An 18,509-nucleotide genomic window follows, 5' to 3' on the forward strand; every position below is an offset into this window, starting at 1 on the left:
AACGTTGTTTTTTAAATGTCTTGGTCGGGACTTAATTTGACCGTCGGGAAATGAGAAATGTCCATTTATGTGAAACTATAAAAGCGGTCCATGACTAAAATATCAGACACAGCACCTGTGACAAAGCAACGTCTCCGATGTGTAAAGCTGCACACGAGTTGCTATGGCAAACGAAATCTGTCGACACAGTTTTTAGAATTTTCATCCAACGTTTCTTTTTTTGTTGTTGTTGTTGTTTAAAGCGGCACTCAGCAGTATTCCAGCTATATGGCGGCGGTATTTAAATGATCGAGTCTGGACCAGACAATCCTGCGGATGACATCAAGTCTGACCACCCGATCCCGTTTCTCGCCTCTTACGACATGCATAGCCGCTTTTTACGACAAGCATAGGTTGCTGAAGTCCAATTCTAACATGGATCTTCACGGGTCCTCCAACGTTTCTTGACATATTTACATGTATCACAAAAGGTTTGAAAATATCTTGTGAGGTTAGACACATATTGTGAAGAGTAATTGTTTTTGTGTATAAAGTTTGCGTAGAGTTTGAATTGTAAATATATTTTGCGAAGTTGCGAATACATTACGAAAGTTATTATGGATTTTGACCTGTTTTGTGTTCCATAGAAATATCGACCCGCTTAGCTAAATAGCCCTGCTAACCACAGTAACCACGAGTGAGGGTCCCACCCGGGACTATGTACTCTTGATATCCTTGATCCTGATAACGAGCATCAATAACCCCATGTACACAGGTGACGTCGGAAGCTGATAACGCCAATCCCTGCTTTTAAACGTTCGTAGCACGCTTTTCAGGACAGCCAGCTTGTCCTGCGAACACGTTTTGGTCAATTCTTAGGACAAATTAAAAAAAAACATCCACCCCCCAAAAATATTAAATGGTCGGGCTCTTATGCCTTATCTGCTGCAGCATTCAGACATGATGGAATGAAAGCAGCTGGCGAGGGTGGAGAAGTATGAAATCTGAGAAGGGACATTGTCGCGTTGTTGCGCTTGGGGGTAATTTTAACTGTTTTAAAGCGAAATAGCGACAATGTCCAACCTACTTTATGGTGTTAATACTTTTACACACACACACACGCACGCACGCAGGCATGTGTTCTGTTTGGGCCTCATCACAGCTCCTGTTATAAAATCGTCTGTCAATTCGCGGAACCCGGTTTGCGAAGTAAATCAGTCGTGTGTGAGCTTTGGGTTTGTTTGTTTCAGAGTTCCAACGAGAGTGCTGACACAGGTGTTCCCGGTGACAAGGGGGTCTACACGCATGTCCTCGTACAGATTGTCACCTATATAAACCAGGTCAGATTGTTACTGAATGAATGAGTGAATGGTACGGTCTGCCACAGCAGCGTTACAGCAATGTATTTCAGCATCATCGCAGAAATGGCTCGTCGCCAGTCAAACCTGTAGTTGTTGTTTGTTGTTGTTTAACGCCGAAATCAGCACTATTCCAGCTATATGACGGAGGTCTGTAAACAATCGAGTCTTGACCAGACAATCCAGTGATTGACATTTTGAGCATCGATCCACGCAATTGGGATACGATGACATAAGTCAGGGAGTCTGACCACTCGATCCCGTTAGTCGCCTCTTACGACAAGCATTGGTTGCTGAGGTCCTATTGTAACCATGATCTTCACGGATTGATGGATAGGCAACGATTATCTCCGCTTGGGAGTGATGATACAGCTGAAACGTTGTGACCATGCAATTCCCACGCCCAAACAGTCAACAGTCAGAAAACACAATGTCGCCTTCACTATATAGCTAGGATTGTGCCGATACCGGATCACGTGTCAAGTAACTTCACATACAACACGTGTAAACTAACACGATATACTTCACGTGTACACTAACGTTACATACATCACGAGTAATCTAACGTCACATAAAACACATGTAAATTATCGCCACATACACCATGTTTAAAGTGACGTCATATACAACATCACGTGTAAAATGACGTCATATACAACATCACGTGTAAACTGACGTATACAACATCACGTGTAAACTGACAGTCATAAATAACATCACCTGTAAACTGACGTCATATACAACTTCACGTGTAAACTGACGTCATATACAACATCACGTGTAAACTAACGTAACCTCCTACATCACGTGTCAACTAAAGCCACATACATCACGTTTAAACTGACGTCACATGCAACACCACGTGTAAACTGACATTACATACTGCATCACGTGTAAACTAACGTCATCATGTTTTGTCCTCAGACTCAACTACAGACCATCATGAACTTCTATGACTTTGACTTCAGTCATCCCGACCCAGTGAAAACGTTTGATCTGACGCCATGTTTCTCTGACAGACAACAGATTGGATTCAACGTCAGATTTCCAGGTGAGAGATACGGGTCACTCCCAAGTGCATTGTAAAGGAATGTTGTCTGACGCCGTCATGCAACAACAGTATTCGATCTATCTTACGCTGCCCGTGTAATCACTACAAACAAGGTACACCAGTGTATTACAGTCGATCCACGCCGTCGGGCACGATGATACACAATCAGCAACGCCACACCCAATGGCTCGACTCTTACTCTAAATCAGCTCCTGATGGAGATTTCCTCATGTAACGGATAGAAGTCTGACGTAGCCAGATCAGAAGAATAAGATTGTTGCTGGATTATAGCCATGGCAATGACTGATTTATGCACTTGCACTTTGTCCTAATGGAAGAGTTCGCCTTTTCCAAGCTTCCTAGTCTCAGTCATAATTTCATCTCGTAACTGCCTCAAAAGTGCAAAATGATATGCTCCGTTTATAGTCTGGCTTTTGGAAGAAAGTCCTTCCTGACGACATCCTCGGCATCCAGGAATACGGAAGCCATAACGTTTCCAGCTGGTGGTACAATTTTTGCCTTCGTTGCTAATACCTTTCTGGACCAGCTCCAAACAGAGCTAGATTGTTTCGAGACATGTTGTACCTGGCGCGTTTTTTATCAGATGTGTGAAGATTTGGAATCCAAAGGGCTGATACTTTCTTCATTATCAAAGTCTATGTCATAATATAATGTGAAAATGTGAAAATGCCTAATGGACGAGGGGGCGGGCGGGTAGATAGCGTTCGCTCATCACGCCGAAGACCCGGGTTCGATTCCTGACATTGTTACAATGTGTGAAGCCCATTTCTGGTGCCCCCTGCCGTGATATGGCGGGAATATTGCTAAAAGTGGCGTAAAACCATACTCACTCACTCACCCTTAATGAACGAGCAATACGACGCTCGGCGATTCACCTGTCTGTCATCACCATTTAACTTCTTTGAGAGGCATTTAGAAGTTGTAGTACTAAGTAAGGATAAGATACATGGATGAACAACTTCTTTATTACAATTATGAGCTACGTTTCGGTGTAGGTTCTAACACGTGCTTGATAATGTACAAGTGAATAAAGACGTTTTTCATCCATATATCTTATCCTTACTTGGTCATCACCACTTGGATTCTCTTCATTGTTTCTCGTGTTGCTGACAGACATCCCAGGATGGGGTCGTCTCCACGACTCTCTCCGACACGTTAACGTGAGATTTATCGTTCGTAAGACTGCCTGACAGCTGATAAAATACACTTTTGTGGTCTCATAGGGCACTTTAACAAGGTGTAAATATTGACAGGCAATATCTCGGGCAGCGAGTCACTGATTTGTTCACTTCCTGTCCTGAAGCTCCCGATGCCCCGGATCTCCTTCCGTACGATGTCCAGATCCTGACCGAGGCCTTGAAGGAGATCTCTGTGGGTCTTCAGCTGGAGCCAACGCGCCTGCAACATCTCCGGGTGTACGCTGACGACAGCCACGTCTACGTTTCGGGGAAACTGCTGGACCGGCCACCTCTGCTGGGTTTGTAATTTAATCACATCTGAAACGTCATCCTTTTGTGTAAACAGCCCATTATGTTTCAATAGTTGACAGGGATGCTTTCACCGTATATGGACAAATGCAAGGACCATTCTCGTGTTCACTCGATCTCAAACTTTGACACCGCGAAACACCGCTAGATCGCGACATTGCGAAAACACAATGACAGATATTAGCCAAAGTTCATTTTCCTGCAGTTTCGGATTCTTTAGCTGGTACATTGCATTTTTTCCCATGTTGAACATGTATTCAGAAGGTTAAGACTGCTATGGATGATGCACACAGGTGTACACAACCTTAACGTATGTTAATTACTGGGTGAATTTGGTTAAACGCCGCTTAGTACAGTAGTCCAGTTTCATCACGGCGTGTCAGCTTGATGTGGGAGGAAAGCCCGAAGTGATTTAGGTCTCGGACTTTTACTACTTTGGTAAAATCGACGAGGAGGGGGATGGTGCTGACAAACCAAAAAACACGATCGGGGCGAACCGGGATTCGAACCCACGATCATATGACTTTCCCAGAGGACACAAATCGGCACAGCACAATGTGGCGCCTTAAACGACCGGAACATCAGTGCCCCTTAGCGTATTTTAATTCAGAAGATGATAGCCGCCGTGACGAAGGTCAGAGGCGTTTTCAGCTTCGTTATAACCATTCACGAGAACTGGCATGGTGTTGTCAGGCCACAAGCAGGACGAATTTGTATTCGAACCCACGGAATGCTGATCTTGGCCCTGCCAGGGTGTGAATTGCGCCACATTTGGTCCCTAACAACCTGCTTCTGTTCATGTCAGCGATGGTTCTGGTGTGTTCTGGTTGTGTGGATAATAACGTTCATTCCGACGTTTTCTGTTGTTGCATGTCGGCGAATTTACTCATTTACCGTCATATACTGTGTTTTGCAGCCCGGTACAATTTGATTCGGAACCAGGAGACGGAGATTGTTGACTCTCAACACGACAACGTCATGTCGGTCGAGGAATGTGCCGCGCTATGTGACGTCAAACACGACTGCGTCACCTTCGGCATCTGCAACAGCACCTGCTATCTCTCCCACGTCGTGCAGCAGTACTCCATGGACAAAACAACAACAGCACAGTGTGACAGATATTCATGTGAGTGGGGATCACAGCTGTCATATAAACAAACATACCAATGAGTGAGTGAGTTTAAACGTCCATTTGAACATTTATATCACTGTGTATCAGCTTAATGTGGGAGGAAAGCCCGAAGTGATGCAGGTCTCAGAGGTTACCATTTATAACACCCACGAACACGACTATGGTGCTGACAAACCTAGAAACATAATCGGGACAAACCCGGATTCGAACACACAAGCATTGGTTTCTGGAGTGTCAAAGGGACGCAAATCTGCACAGAGAATTGCAGCGCCTTAAACGAATGTGCAGACCGTGCCACCCGTATCCATCAGGGTGCACTTAGTACTTAATTTGAAATAAAGTAATATTAAGTATTATATTCATAGATCGAGGCGATACAAGGCACTGATTAGTGTGTACTTATGTAGAGATATGCATGTACGTGTGTTTTTAGTGTGTGTGTGTGTGTGTGTGTGTGTGTGTGTGTGTGTGTGTGTGTGTGTGTGTGTGTGTGTGTGTGTGTGTGTGCCATGTCGCAGTTTAACATGAATACCACACTCAGACACAGTACATCATCACAATGTGAGGACAAGCACCATCATCACAGTGTAAGGACATGCACCATCATCACAATGTAATGACATGCACCATCATCAGGATGTAAGGACGTGTAGCATCATCACAGTGTAAGGACATGCACCATTATAACAGTGTAAGGACGTGTACCATCATCAGGATGTAAGGACGTGTAGCATCATCACAGTGTAAGGACATGCACCATTATAACAGTGTAAGGGCATGCACCATCATCACAATGTAAGGACATGCACCATCACCACAATGTAAGGGCGTGTACCATCATCACAGTGTAAGGACGTGTACCATCATCACAATGTAAGGACGTGTACCATCATCACAGTGTAAGGGCATGCACCATCATCACGGTGTAAGGGCATGCACCATCATCACAATGTAAGGACGTGCACCATCATCACAGTGTAAGGGCATGCACCATCATCACAATGTAAGGACATGCACCATTTTCACAATGTAAGGACGTGTACCATCATCACAGTGTAAGGACATGTACCATCATCACAGTGTAAGGACGTGTACCATCATCACAGTGTAAGGACGTGTACCATCATCACAGTGTAAGGACGTGTACCATCATCACAGTGTAAGGACGTGTACCATCATCACAATGTAAGGGCGTGTACCATCATCACAATGTAAGGACGTGTACCATCATCACAATGTAAGGACGTGTGCCATCATCTCAGTGTAAGGACATGTACCATCATCTCAGTGTAAGGACATGCACCATCATCACAGTATGAGGACATGCACCATCATCACAATGTAAGGACATGCACCATCATCACAATGGAAGGACATGCACCATCATCACAATGTAAGGACATGCACCATCACCACAATGTAAGGTCATGCACCATCATCACAATGTGAGGACATGCACCATCATTACAGTGTAAGGACATGCACCATCATCACAATGTGAGGACATGCACCATCATCACAGTGTATATATGCCGAGCGCCAGACCATCTTTTTAAGTCTTGCGACATCCCCCCCAACACACACACACAAACGCGCGCGCTCTATCAACTGGACCACGGAAGCAGTCCATTCCCAGGAGAACTAATGATGTTTGTTTGTCTTTTCTGTTATTGTGCTACAGCTATTGTGCAGCGTCCGAAGGGACTTCCCGATCATGATCTTAAGGCCGCCTGGGCTGCCTTCAACAATCTGGTATCAACTGGTCATCTTACGATCCATCTGTCTGTACCTGCAGACCCTGACCAGGTAGAGTGTTACCTGTGTTTACCTGTAGACCCTGACCAGGTAGAGTGTTACCTGTGTTTACCTATATACCCTGACCAGGTAGAGTGTTACCTGTGTTTACCTGTAAACCCCGACCAGATAGAGTGTCACCTGTGTTTACCTGTAGACCCTGACCAGGTAGAGTGTTACCTATGTTTATCTGTAGACCCTGTCCAGGTAGAATGTTAGCTGTGTTTACCTGTAGACCCTGATTACGAATTGTGTTACCTATCGATATGGCATATTACTTCTCTGTACCTATCGTGTTTAATTGTTGCTTGTCACGAGACGTAGTTTTTTCTTTCATAGCATGCAGTATCATGTTATAATCCATCCACTTCATTTACAGGGTCTTCCGCTGTTGGCCAGTGATGTGGTCGAGGACGATGTATGGAAACACGACTGTCAAGGTTGGTTTTGGCTTTTCATCTATCTGTGACAGACCTACCAAAGACAACCAGCAGAATGCTCCAAAACTATGGAATATGTACACGCTGGAAAGAGAAATAACCACACAAATTACAAAGAAAAAACACAACCCCCTTAAAGTTTGTATCACAACATGAACTCAGAGGAACCCATTTTCAGAGGAACGTGACAGAAAATCATACATACAACAGCAAATGGTTACACGCTGCGTGATTTAATGTGTCAAGTTCCATTGAAAATGTGCCGGGTTCTTATCAATAAGCAGCCAACTGTATTAGAAGTGTGTCTTCGTTTGTTATTAATGGGGCTTTTTGTGTACACATAAACCATAGTTTGGTCTCACGCTCTCAGTCACTGGTTTGTCTGGTTCAAATTCAGTAATATCGCACATCCGAAGATGACTTCACACATTCTATTCTCAGACATGACGAGCGAACTCTTCGTTACAAGCAAATATGTTGCTTAATTACGTCTATGTGGCGTAAACGCCATTCCTAGTCACATGCCGATACATATGACGACATCGCAAACGTTTCCTGAAAATGAATCTAAATTCCTCATGTTTCATTATATTCAGTCACACACGTTGAGGAGGCACGGGTGGCCCAGTCGGCCGCAATTCGTAATGCCTTGTGTATCCTGGTCACCCCAGAAATATAAGGTCGTGGGTTTGCATCCTGGTTCGCCCCGATTATGTTTTTAAACTTGTCAGCACCATACCCGTGCTGGTGGTGGTAAACGTCCAAGACCTGCATCACTTCGGACTTTCTGTGGGGCGGTAAATGCGACACGAGGTTGAGTGTAGTCAAGTCGTTTTATTCCATGTCAACGTAGACAAAAAGGAAAACAATCCAGGTGACCCACTCAATAAGTGGGACTGTCAGTCCGATGTCACATCAGTCACCACTGAAGTTCACTTGCGGCTGGTTATTGTGAAGAAACGAAAATGCACGTGAGCGATAGTTGTCTGCTGCCTGCTTCGATAGTGGCCTCTTGCATGTGACGTATTTCGTGTCGTATCTTGTGACGTATGTCGCGAAGATAGTTTACAATTAGATATTATTTTATTATAGAAAGAGGACTTGGCTTAACCTGGAATTATTATTACAAGAAAGTTAAGTGAAAATTACGAAATATAGGAAAGAAATTAATAATCTAAATGTTGCAAACTTCCGGAATTCGACGAAGATTAACGAAGTTTACGTAGCTAATTTGGGTACTTCAAACACTTTTTACATTTCCTCCCACATTAAGTTGATACGTCGTGATATAACTGGAATGTCGTTCAAACCCAACTCACTCACTCACTCACACACGGTCATTATATAGTGCAGTGAACACAACACAATCGTTCCTATGTTGTCAGTTGATCAGAACCTTGCTTCAGACATGTCAACGGAGATGCAGTCAAACACCACACCAGATACAGCGTCATCACCCTTTGTGTCGACACCAGGTGCAGCGTCCACACCCTATGTGTCGACACCAGGTGCAGCATCATCACCAGATGTGTCGACACCAGCTGCAGCGTCGAAAACCCCATCTAACCCACCTGCGTCTATGAGTAAGTCGACGGAATTTACTGTAACCTCAGCTGAAGTTAAACCTTCATTTACTTTTTTATCGGCTAGCTTCTACACGGCATCGAGTTGCGTCCCTTGGGCAGAAACTTATGATCGTTGGTTCGAATCCCTCATTCACCATGATTGTGTTGCTAATTCCTATGTTTGTCAGCACCAACCCCTGCTCGTGGGTTTTTTCCAACGTGGTGAACGACTAAGACATGCAAACCTTTGTGACCCGTGAAGATCCGGGGTATGCTTGTTATAAGTGGCGACTGACGGGATCGGATGGTCAGGCTCGCTGACTTGGTTGATGCATGTCATCGTATTCCAATTGTGTGGATCGATGCTCATGATGTCAATCACTGGATTGTCTGGTCTTGACTCGATTATTTACAGACCGCCGTCATACAGCTGGAATATTGTGGAATGCGGCGTTAAACAACAAACAAACAAACAAGCATAACTTTGTACTTTCCTCATCAACCAAGTTGACACGCCTTTATACAACTGTATGAAGCCTCTATAATCCAAACGCTCTCGGACCGCCTTCGTGGTCTTGTGGTAGAGCGTCCGCCCGGAGAGCGGAAGGTCCGGGGTTCGATCCCCCACCGCGTCATACAAAAAGACGTTAAAAGATGGTACTTGTTGGTACCCTGTCTGGCGCTCGGCATTAAGGGGTTAAAACAAGGACTGGTCGGCTCGGAGTCAGTATACTGTGTCTGAGTGTGGTATTCATGTTAAACTGCGGCATGGTATCTCAGTGAGCTAGCACTATAAATCTGCATCAGTCCGGACTAGTACAAGCAGCCACACACACACATACACGTGCATGCACGTCGCTATATAAGTGCAATAATCTTGGACGCGACGTTAAACCCAATTTCACCTCACCTCACCAAACGCTGTCACTCACACGAGAGGGTATGTGGGTAAGTGGTTTCAGTTTTTGTTGTTATTTCCAGCACTGCTCTTTTTAATTCAACTTTCACTGTTGATAAAGTGACAGTCGGTTAATTTTCAGTGACAACGAGTTTTTCTTCTGGTGCATCAAGTACAGCTCCATTCACAACAGCTTCATCTCCACCGACGCCGGGAACAGTAACTCCGCCGACGCGGGGAACAGTAACTCCAATTCCACACACCACAAGTTAGTGACTGTTGAGTTAGTTCCGCTTTCGGAAAGAGCTAGAGTAGAAACCTTGAAACTCGAAACATTATGTCGCCGCATTTCGAGTGACTATATGAAATATGCCTATATGAAACTCTACTTTCGAGCGTGACATCGTCTCAAACCATACCTCGACTTAACTAAATGCGAGTTAAGAGAGATTTATTATGATGAAAACATGTGACAAACTATATCATCCAGAATCGACCTGATTCAGAAGAATATTTTAATTATATTTTTTATTGAACAAACTACATATTTTCTGAAACCTTCATTCATGCAATTTAAAGCTAAAAATTATTTATTCGGAAAACCGATGATCCCGTCCACTGAGACGAATTCGAATTGCAGAGTTGGGTCCCTTAGGTGTACCGGGATTCGGACCAAGTCGTCTAAGGCGCCGCAATTCACTGTGCAGAGTTGCGTCCCTTGATCTCGGAAACTATGATCTTGGGTTTGAATTCCGGTTCGCCCCTATTATGTTTCTCAGCACTATACCCGTGCACGTGGGTTTCACGAAGGTAAACTCCTAAGACCTGGCTTTCCTCCCATATCAAGCTGACAGGCCGTGATATAACTGGAATACTGTTCAAAGCGGCGTTAAACCCAACGAACTCACTTACTACTAAGGCATGTCGTAAATCTCAGTCTCATAAAAATCAGATCTTAGCTGTTGCTACCGCCAAACAAAGATCTAAGGACACTCCGTTACGGGTCACGACCTTTAATCTGACCATCGACTGCCTCCTTGGTCTAGTGGTAGAGCATCCGCCAGGAGAGCGAAAGGTCCGGGGTTCGATCCCGGGCTTCATACCAAAAGATGTTAAAATATGGTACTAGTTGTTACCCTGTCTGGCGCTCGGCATTAAAGGGATAAAACAAGGACTGGTCGGCTCGGAGTCAGTGTATACTGTGTCTGAGTGGGGTATTCATGTTAAACTGCGGCATGGTATCTCAGTGGGCTAGCACTATAAATCTGCATCTGTCCGGACCAGTACAAGCGCCACAGACACACACGTGCATGCACGTCGCTATATAAGTGCAATAATCTTGGACGCGACGTTAAACCCCATTTCACCTCACCTCATCCGACCATCAGGAAAGTGACAGTCGGAATGTGTTTTCTTACCGTTCAACCTCGAAAAGGTTAACACAGTGTATTCCGAACTACTGTAACGGACTGTAGGACTGATTCTGTCAAAATCATAGTCAAACCATCGCTTTAGCCGGATAAACATTTGAACGGAAGAGGCGTTGCATAGCCCATGGGAAGCACTGTCATACAATCTCGACCATATATTAGACATTCCAGAATGTTCTTTGGATCGCTTTTTAAGTTTTGAATCGGGTACTTTGTCAACATACTTTTCAAGCGTAGTCTGGAATGATAGTGGCCAGTTTGAAACTTGTGCCGTACAGCTCGAGAAAGCTGCTTTATGATTGGCTAATGTCGACTTCTTGTTTGTCATTTCATTGGTCGGTCCAAGTTCGCGAAAGGTCGTTTTGACATGACCGGTAATTGCATGTCCTCAGATCTTTATTTAGCGGAAGCGACAACTGAGATATGATTTTAATGAGATTGCAGAAACCTTTGATCATGGGTTATAATTTTGTTAGCACCATACCGTACTCGTGGATTTTTACCAATGTGTCCTCAGATCTTTGTTTAGCGGTAGCGACAACTGAGATCTGATTTTAATGAGATTGCAGAAACCTTTGATCATTTGTTCCAATCCGGGTTCGCCATGATTCTATTTCTAGTTTTGTCAGCACCATACCGTACTCGTGGATTTCATCAATGTGGTAGACATCTAAGACCTGCATCACTTAGGCTTTCTGCGTCGTGAAGTAGCTGCCTCATTGTAGCGCGTTGAACCCAACTAACTCACTCACTTGTGTTATCAGACGGAAACAACAACTTCATAATTTACAAGAAAGATGCCTTCTTCTCCGACGTCGACCATGCTGTGATTGCCAACAGCGTGGAGGAGTGTCTAGCCGACTGTCTTCAGGACAAGGGATGTCAGACAATCACTATCTGTCTTCACAAGAAGAAGTGTAGTGTCAGTAAAGTGTCTCCCGCCACGCACGGGAGTCTCGTGATGCCTCAATCAGGGTGTACTATATATTCACGTGAGTGTAACACAGAGCGCCGTTGTATCGCCGAGTACGCAAGTTTCGAATGACACCTATTTTCGAACAGCCATATTGAAAGTGATTTTGTCGCGTTATAACGAGAGGTGGGACGACAAGAGGTGAGAATGCACACGTTCGGCCTGTCAACGTTGGGTTCATGTAAAGTGCTTGTACACCTGTCAGAACGGTCCATCGTCATCCAGAATTTTGATGCCTGTGCCATGATGAAACGTGTGAACATTCTCATGACAAATAGTCATATTTTGTGACTAGTTTCAAAACGTTCAAACTGTTTGAGTTTTAATGCCAACCTGCAAGAAATATGATGAGAACTGTGCGCCCAAACACGTCTGTTCATTTATGGAATCCCGCTTAAGTGCCTAACCAATCAGGTGTCCGAAAATAGGTGACGTCATTCGAATACAGCGGAAGTTTACAAACCTTGCAAATGAGGTCACGCCTTTTATTGAGGATTGTTTTTCGTTCGGTATGGAGCTGAATTCCAACTTTGAAGACATCACCTACTGGTGTGAAGCAGAATTTGAGTTTTGATTCGCTCATTCCTCGAAATATCAACAATGCCATCTTAACTGTTCGAAAATAGGGTACGTCAGGATATATAGCATTTTCGTTCAAAGGATCAACGTCGTTTGGGGTTATGGTGCCGATATTCGCTGTGCTGCATCCCTGTAAGATGCAGATGTTCCAGTAACATATATGTCCTTTAGTTCCTAGACTCTCATTGATTAGGTTTCATTGTTTGTCTGCAGCATATGTAACTGTGTTCGTGGGTTTCATCAATATGGTAAACGTCCAAAAAGTGCGCGTTCCTCACATTAAGCGGACATTCCGTGATGTAACTGACATGCTGTTCAAAGGCGTTAAACCCCAAATCAGTCACACACGCTTTACATAAAAGAGAATATTTGCTGTTAGTGCGAACGTCTCCGGGTCTTGTGGATAGAGTGTTTGTGTGGAGAGTGGAAGGTCGATGGTTAGATATCCTGATATTATAATTATGACAATGACTGGTCTGCTCGGAGTGAGTATTATGCATCTTTCTGATGCAAGGGAGTTAACTAACTAAAAAAGTCTAGTTTCCAGCCTTGTCGAATTAACTGGAATTTCGTGGCTCGGCATTAGTCCGGACTAGTACAAGCACACACACACACACACCACAAACACCACAAACACACACCACACACACACACACACACACACACACACACCACAAACACACACACACACACCACAAACACACACACACACCACACACACACCACAAACACACACACACACCACAAACACACACACACACACACACACCACAAACACACACACACACACACCACAAACACACACACACACACCACAAACACACACACACACCACACACACACCACAAACACACACACACACCACAAACACACACACACACACCACAAACACACTTACATGCATATCGCTATATAAATACACATCTATAATCAGTGCATTCTATCGCCTCCGTCTATAAATAAAGTATTGTAATAATGTATTAATTATCTACTGATTGGTAGCTTGATCATCAATTAAGGCTGCAAAAGTACGTCAGGCCACATTAAAAACACCAGATCTTCAGGTCGCAATTTCAAAGTGAAGTTAACCAATTTTTGAGAGTAGTTAGATGAGTGACCGCGTTCGGCAGTTGACTCCTGGGAGGTTCTGAGGCTTTTGGCCTCCCCCACACTGAAGCTCAAGAAGTGTCTGCATCTGATCACCCAGCAGTGAATGGGTACCCGGTGATGGTAATGTGACTATTAACCCTTTAGGGCCTCACAGTAAACTTTGGTCGTATTCTCCCAAGGGAGACGAGAGTATAAATCGAGGGAACACTGATCCATTGACCGAGATAATAATGTGGCACTTTGAGCATGGACTTGGCGCATCATAAACACATTCATAAACACAGTATTACGTGAAACATGGATACCTGAGATCTGCTCTGTCTGCATCCCCAATGAGGTTGTGAAGTAATTTGTAATACCTGTTAAATGAAACAGTCGAATCTCATTTGTGTTTACCTGGTCAAATATGTGTTTACCAAATAACGGTGATTCAATTATGATATTGCTTGCCCACAAGGAAGATATTCGTGTTCTGTTAAACAACCTATTTGTACCAGCCCCGGAGCATGCGCTGTCAAAGTGACTGCACTAATCTACTGCTCAATATATTTCAGTGTCATCCAGTCTCCCCCCTACCAACGTGTCACCGACAGTAACAACCACTCCTGTGTTACCGACAACATCACCGACAGGTGAGAATTACCTCGTCATACACATCGTCTTTCACTGAATTAAAGATGTCAGCTTCACGGATATGAATAGGATTGGGACAAATCGTTAACCTAAATCTCCTGACCTACATGTAACAATAAGTATATTTAAAATCTGGATAATCACATCTTCCCGAGGCAAGGGAGTAAATTGACTATGAAAGCCAAGTTTTGACCCTCACCGAACTAGGCTGGACTAACGAGTCTGTGAATAGTCCAATCAATATCGCGTAACGATAACGTACCCATTATGGCGAGTGCCTTGCAGATTTCAGTCGACTGCAGGATTTACAAAGCATGTTATTCGTCAACTGTGCATCGAGAGATTTTGGAATTTTTTTCATTTTTTTTTTATCAAAATGCTCAAGTGTTATGCTACAACCCACATGCACTGGGTGTCTGAGACTGAGAATGTAAACACGTTATTTGATTAACTTGATCAGATCGTCTTGATTGGGCGCCGCCATTTTGGATAACCAAATGCATGTGATATGGGACGTTTAATCTGATTGGTCAATATGAGGGACATAGAAGGGACATATCTCGTAATAGCAACTGACGGCGCTACCGCCAAGCCACGAAATTCCAGCCCTTTTATAGTCAGTTAACTCCCTTTCATCGGGAGGATGGCTATTAAAGGATGACACAACTTCAAATCAGCCACATGACACATTGCAAACTGCCTCTCCTTGCAAATGTTATTCCCTGATTAGGCAACCAAAGTATCCAGAAGCCCTTACTCTTACATCAGTGTAAGATATATGTCAATCTGTGAGCTTTGATTTTCCAGTTCTTTCGATACACAAGTTTTGGGGATGGTACTTTTGTAGCAGGTTTCCTTATTGACGTTTTTGCGTCGTGTCAGAAGTATTTTTTTGTACCCACATCCATGTTTTTATCCAGGTACAGCGGTCAGTGGGTATACTCTGATCGCGACGTCCACAGTGCCAGGAATCGCCACGGCAGCCTTGGAGCTGATTCCAACCGCCCAGGCCTGTGGTAAGGCGTGCACCAACAAGGCGGACTTCCACTGCACCGCCTTCCAATATTGTCCCTCTAACAAGATCTGTAACCTCATGGACACCAGGCAGCTGCCTTTACCGCTGACCTTGAAGACCAAGACAACTTGTCCGTATTATTCTAGTGAGTGAATGTCTTTGTTTTAGATATAGATCAATTAGTTTCATATTTACATCAATTATTGTCACATTTACAAATACTTTTATATTTAGATAAACTTTTGTCATTTGTAGATCAATTATTTTCATATTTAGATCAATTATTGTCTTATTTAGATCAATTATTGTCTTATTTAGATCAATTGCATGTTTGTGTGTTGTTCAGTGTATACTCAGTATGTGTGTTCGTGTGTGTGTTTATTTTTGTGTATGTGTGGGTTTGTATGCGCGTGTGTAAGTGGTGTATGCGTGTGTCTGTCTGTATGCGCATGTGTGAGTGTGAATGTATGTGCGTTTGTCATATATACAACTTATCTTCTCCATTCAACACAGGGCAATTTCTCGATGACTTCACCCTGCAAACAGTTCAACCAGCCCCAAACAGTAATTTCAAGCCGTTAGATGGCGTTAGTCTTCAGACATGCGCAGACATGTGTGGACACGAGGGTGCCTCGTGTATTTCCTTCCAATACTGTCAAAATACCAAGGATTGTCTGATTGGTACAACGCAAAAGACCAAGGTATCCAGCAACCAACCTAAATCTAGCTGCCAGTACTACAAACGTAAGATTTCAATTGTTTTAAAAACTAGTGTACTTCCAGTATGAGAGAAACAGTAAACTACGGTTATAACGAACTCAACGGGACCACTAATTTTAGTTCGTTATAACCATAGTTCGTTATAATCATATATACAGTATAACTACAGCAAATAGTTTGGACAAAAAAGTAAGTTCGTTATATCTGTCAGTTCGTTATTAGCTTGAATATTGCTAAAAGCGGCGTAAAACCACACTCACTCACTTACTCAAATGAGAACGTCATTCTTGATGTCCCCGACGTCATATGGTTGAAATATTTTTCAACGTTGAAAACCCTATTCAGCAACTAAGTTGAACAAACACTTTATATATTGATATTATTGTATACTTACTCCACAATGAAGTGTGCCATCAGATCGCCGCCGCAGTCCATCAGTGCCGAACAGTTTCAGATGTTATTGTTTCCGGCTACAGATACCCGATTTCCTTCTACCCGTGAGGATCCGGGGTAGAATAGGTCTTCAGCAACCCATACTTGCCGTAAACGGCGACTATGCTTGTCTTAAAAGGCGACTAACGGGATCGGGTGGTCGGGCTCGCTGTCCTGGTTGATGCATGTCATCGTATCCCAAATGCATAGATCGATGCTCATATCAAACACTGGATCGTCTGGTCCAGACTCGATTATTTACAGACCGCTGTCATATAGCTGGCATATTGCTGAGTGTGGCGTTAAACAACAAACAAAAACAACATACATGTATATCCATCACATATTTGAAATATGTTTTAAGAAACTCACTCAGATCACTCACTCACTCACTGATAGGGTACATTTTTATAAAGGAGGATCACTCTATTTACAGGCTGGAACCTTTTCGGTTTTACTATTTGCGAAAACTGGTGTTAGTCCGGATGTCCTTGGACAAAGTATTTATTCGCCATTTTCGAATGTCAGTAGTTGTAGCATGTTGAGCGATAGGCACCACGTGTTAGGTTGATTTGGTGCTGATAATCATTTACTCTTATATATGGTGATGGAAACAAGTGGGCCCACATGTGTATATCGCCAAACTTCATTACATTGGCTCTGCTGTAGTCTGTCCATGTTTGTACTCTCTAATCCACAAGTCAGGAAACTGACTTTATATTGACAAAAATAGTTGTTCGTAATATGGTCTTTTGAACACATTCCCTACACCAAGTGCGCTTAGTTTCGAATGGGGGACACCTTGTACTTTCGATTAGGCAAGCAGAGTAAGCTCGAATCACCGATATTGCGGTTCAGCCACTCATTGTGATCAAACCACCATGCATATTTTTTCCCTTCACCTTTAGTTTGGTAGTCATATATTCTTAAGACAGGTGTAATCACATTATTGTTGTTTCCACGACAGGGCCATTACCCCAATCCAGTGGCCAGCCTCCTGGAACACAGATGCCGGAGACAGGGTACAGCGAAGGTGCGTCACGAACACACCAAGGGCAGCTTTGGCAGTGTTCACAAAACAACTCTTTCGTAATTGCCGTAGTTCACGTAGTTGAACCAGTGAAGATTCGGGCAAGAAGGGTCTTCAGCAGCCCATGCTATGCTCGTCGTAAGAGGCGACTAACGGCATCAGGGGGTCAGGCTCGCAGACTTGGTTGATGCATGTCATCGTATCCCAAATGGGTAGATCGATGCTCATCTCAATCACTGGATCGTCTGGTCCAGACTCGACTATTTACAGACCGCCGTCATTTTGCTGGAATATTGCTGCGTGTGGCGTTAAACAACAAACAAGACAAAACAAAAAGTTCACATAGTTGTCTTAGTTCACGTAGTTCACGTAGTTCACGTTTGAGATCATGGTCATACGTCCACACAGTCGCAAGTGACGCTTGCTGAGGATTCATACAAAGCACTGGCATTGTCAAAATGTTGTTAAACGCCGCAGTATTTGAACTATGACACGGCGGCATGGAAATAATCGAGTCTGGACCAGACAATCTACTAATACCTCACAACAATTATCTTACTAATACAATCCTGCCTTGTTTCCAAATGGGTCACGGATGACGTCGTCGGAGGAGCCGCAATTCGCAAGTTGCGCCCCTTGGGCGTGCCAGAAATGTGGCAGTGGGTTCGAATCTCAGATTCGCCCTGTTTATGTTCTGTTCGTTACTACCACCCGTGCTAGTGGTTTTCACTAAAGAGATAAACGTCTGAGACCTGCATCACTTCGGGCTTTCCTCCCACATCAAGCTGACACAACGTGATATAACTGAAATATGTTCAAAGCGGCGTTCAAACTTACTCACCACCCACTCAACGTATCGACA

The 18,509-nt window shown here is 43.8% G+C and overlaps 1 protein-coding gene across 5 annotated transcripts in view; it reads left to right on the top strand.

Moving 5' to 3' along the window:
• LOC139478908 (uncharacterized) overlaps positions 1-18,509 on the top strand; it is a 34,707-nt gene that overhangs the window by 14,172 nt on the left and 2,026 nt on the right. For 2 of the 5 annotated variants that reach the window (XM_071261589.1, XM_071261593.1), the window contains 13 exons: positions 1,230-1,319; positions 2,262-2,388; positions 3,713-3,886; positions 4,813-5,022; positions 6,710-6,834; positions 7,202-7,262; positions 8,648-8,845; positions 9,868-9,993; positions 11,920-12,147; positions 14,372-14,449; positions 15,371-15,610; positions 15,979-16,209; positions 17,585-17,650. In XM_071261589.1, coding sequence (XP_071117690.1) covers positions 1,230-1,319; positions 2,262-2,388; positions 3,713-3,886; positions 4,813-5,022; positions 6,710-6,834; positions 7,202-7,262; positions 8,648-8,845; positions 9,868-9,993; positions 11,920-12,147; positions 14,372-14,449; positions 15,371-15,610; positions 15,979-16,209; positions 17,585-17,650 — 1,954 coding nt within the window. The remainder of the gene's footprint in view (positions 1-1,229; positions 1,320-2,261; positions 2,389-3,712; positions 3,887-4,812; positions 5,023-6,709; positions 6,835-7,201; positions 7,263-8,647; positions 8,846-9,867; positions 9,994-11,919; positions 12,148-14,371; positions 14,450-15,370; positions 15,611-15,978; positions 16,210-17,584; positions 17,651-18,509) is intronic. The other 3 variants (XM_071261591.1, XM_071261592.1, XM_071261590.1) reach the window with 3 other exon arrangements.

This window comes from Haliotis cracherodii, unplaced genomic scaffold, assembly GCF_022045235.1.
Source record: "Haliotis cracherodii isolate W230 unplaced genomic scaffold, xgHalCrac1.p SCAF_4, whole genome shotgun sequence".
In the NCBI taxonomy this organism is placed as follows: domain Eukaryota; kingdom Metazoa; phylum Mollusca; class Gastropoda; order Lepetellida; family Haliotidae; genus Haliotis; species Haliotis cracherodii.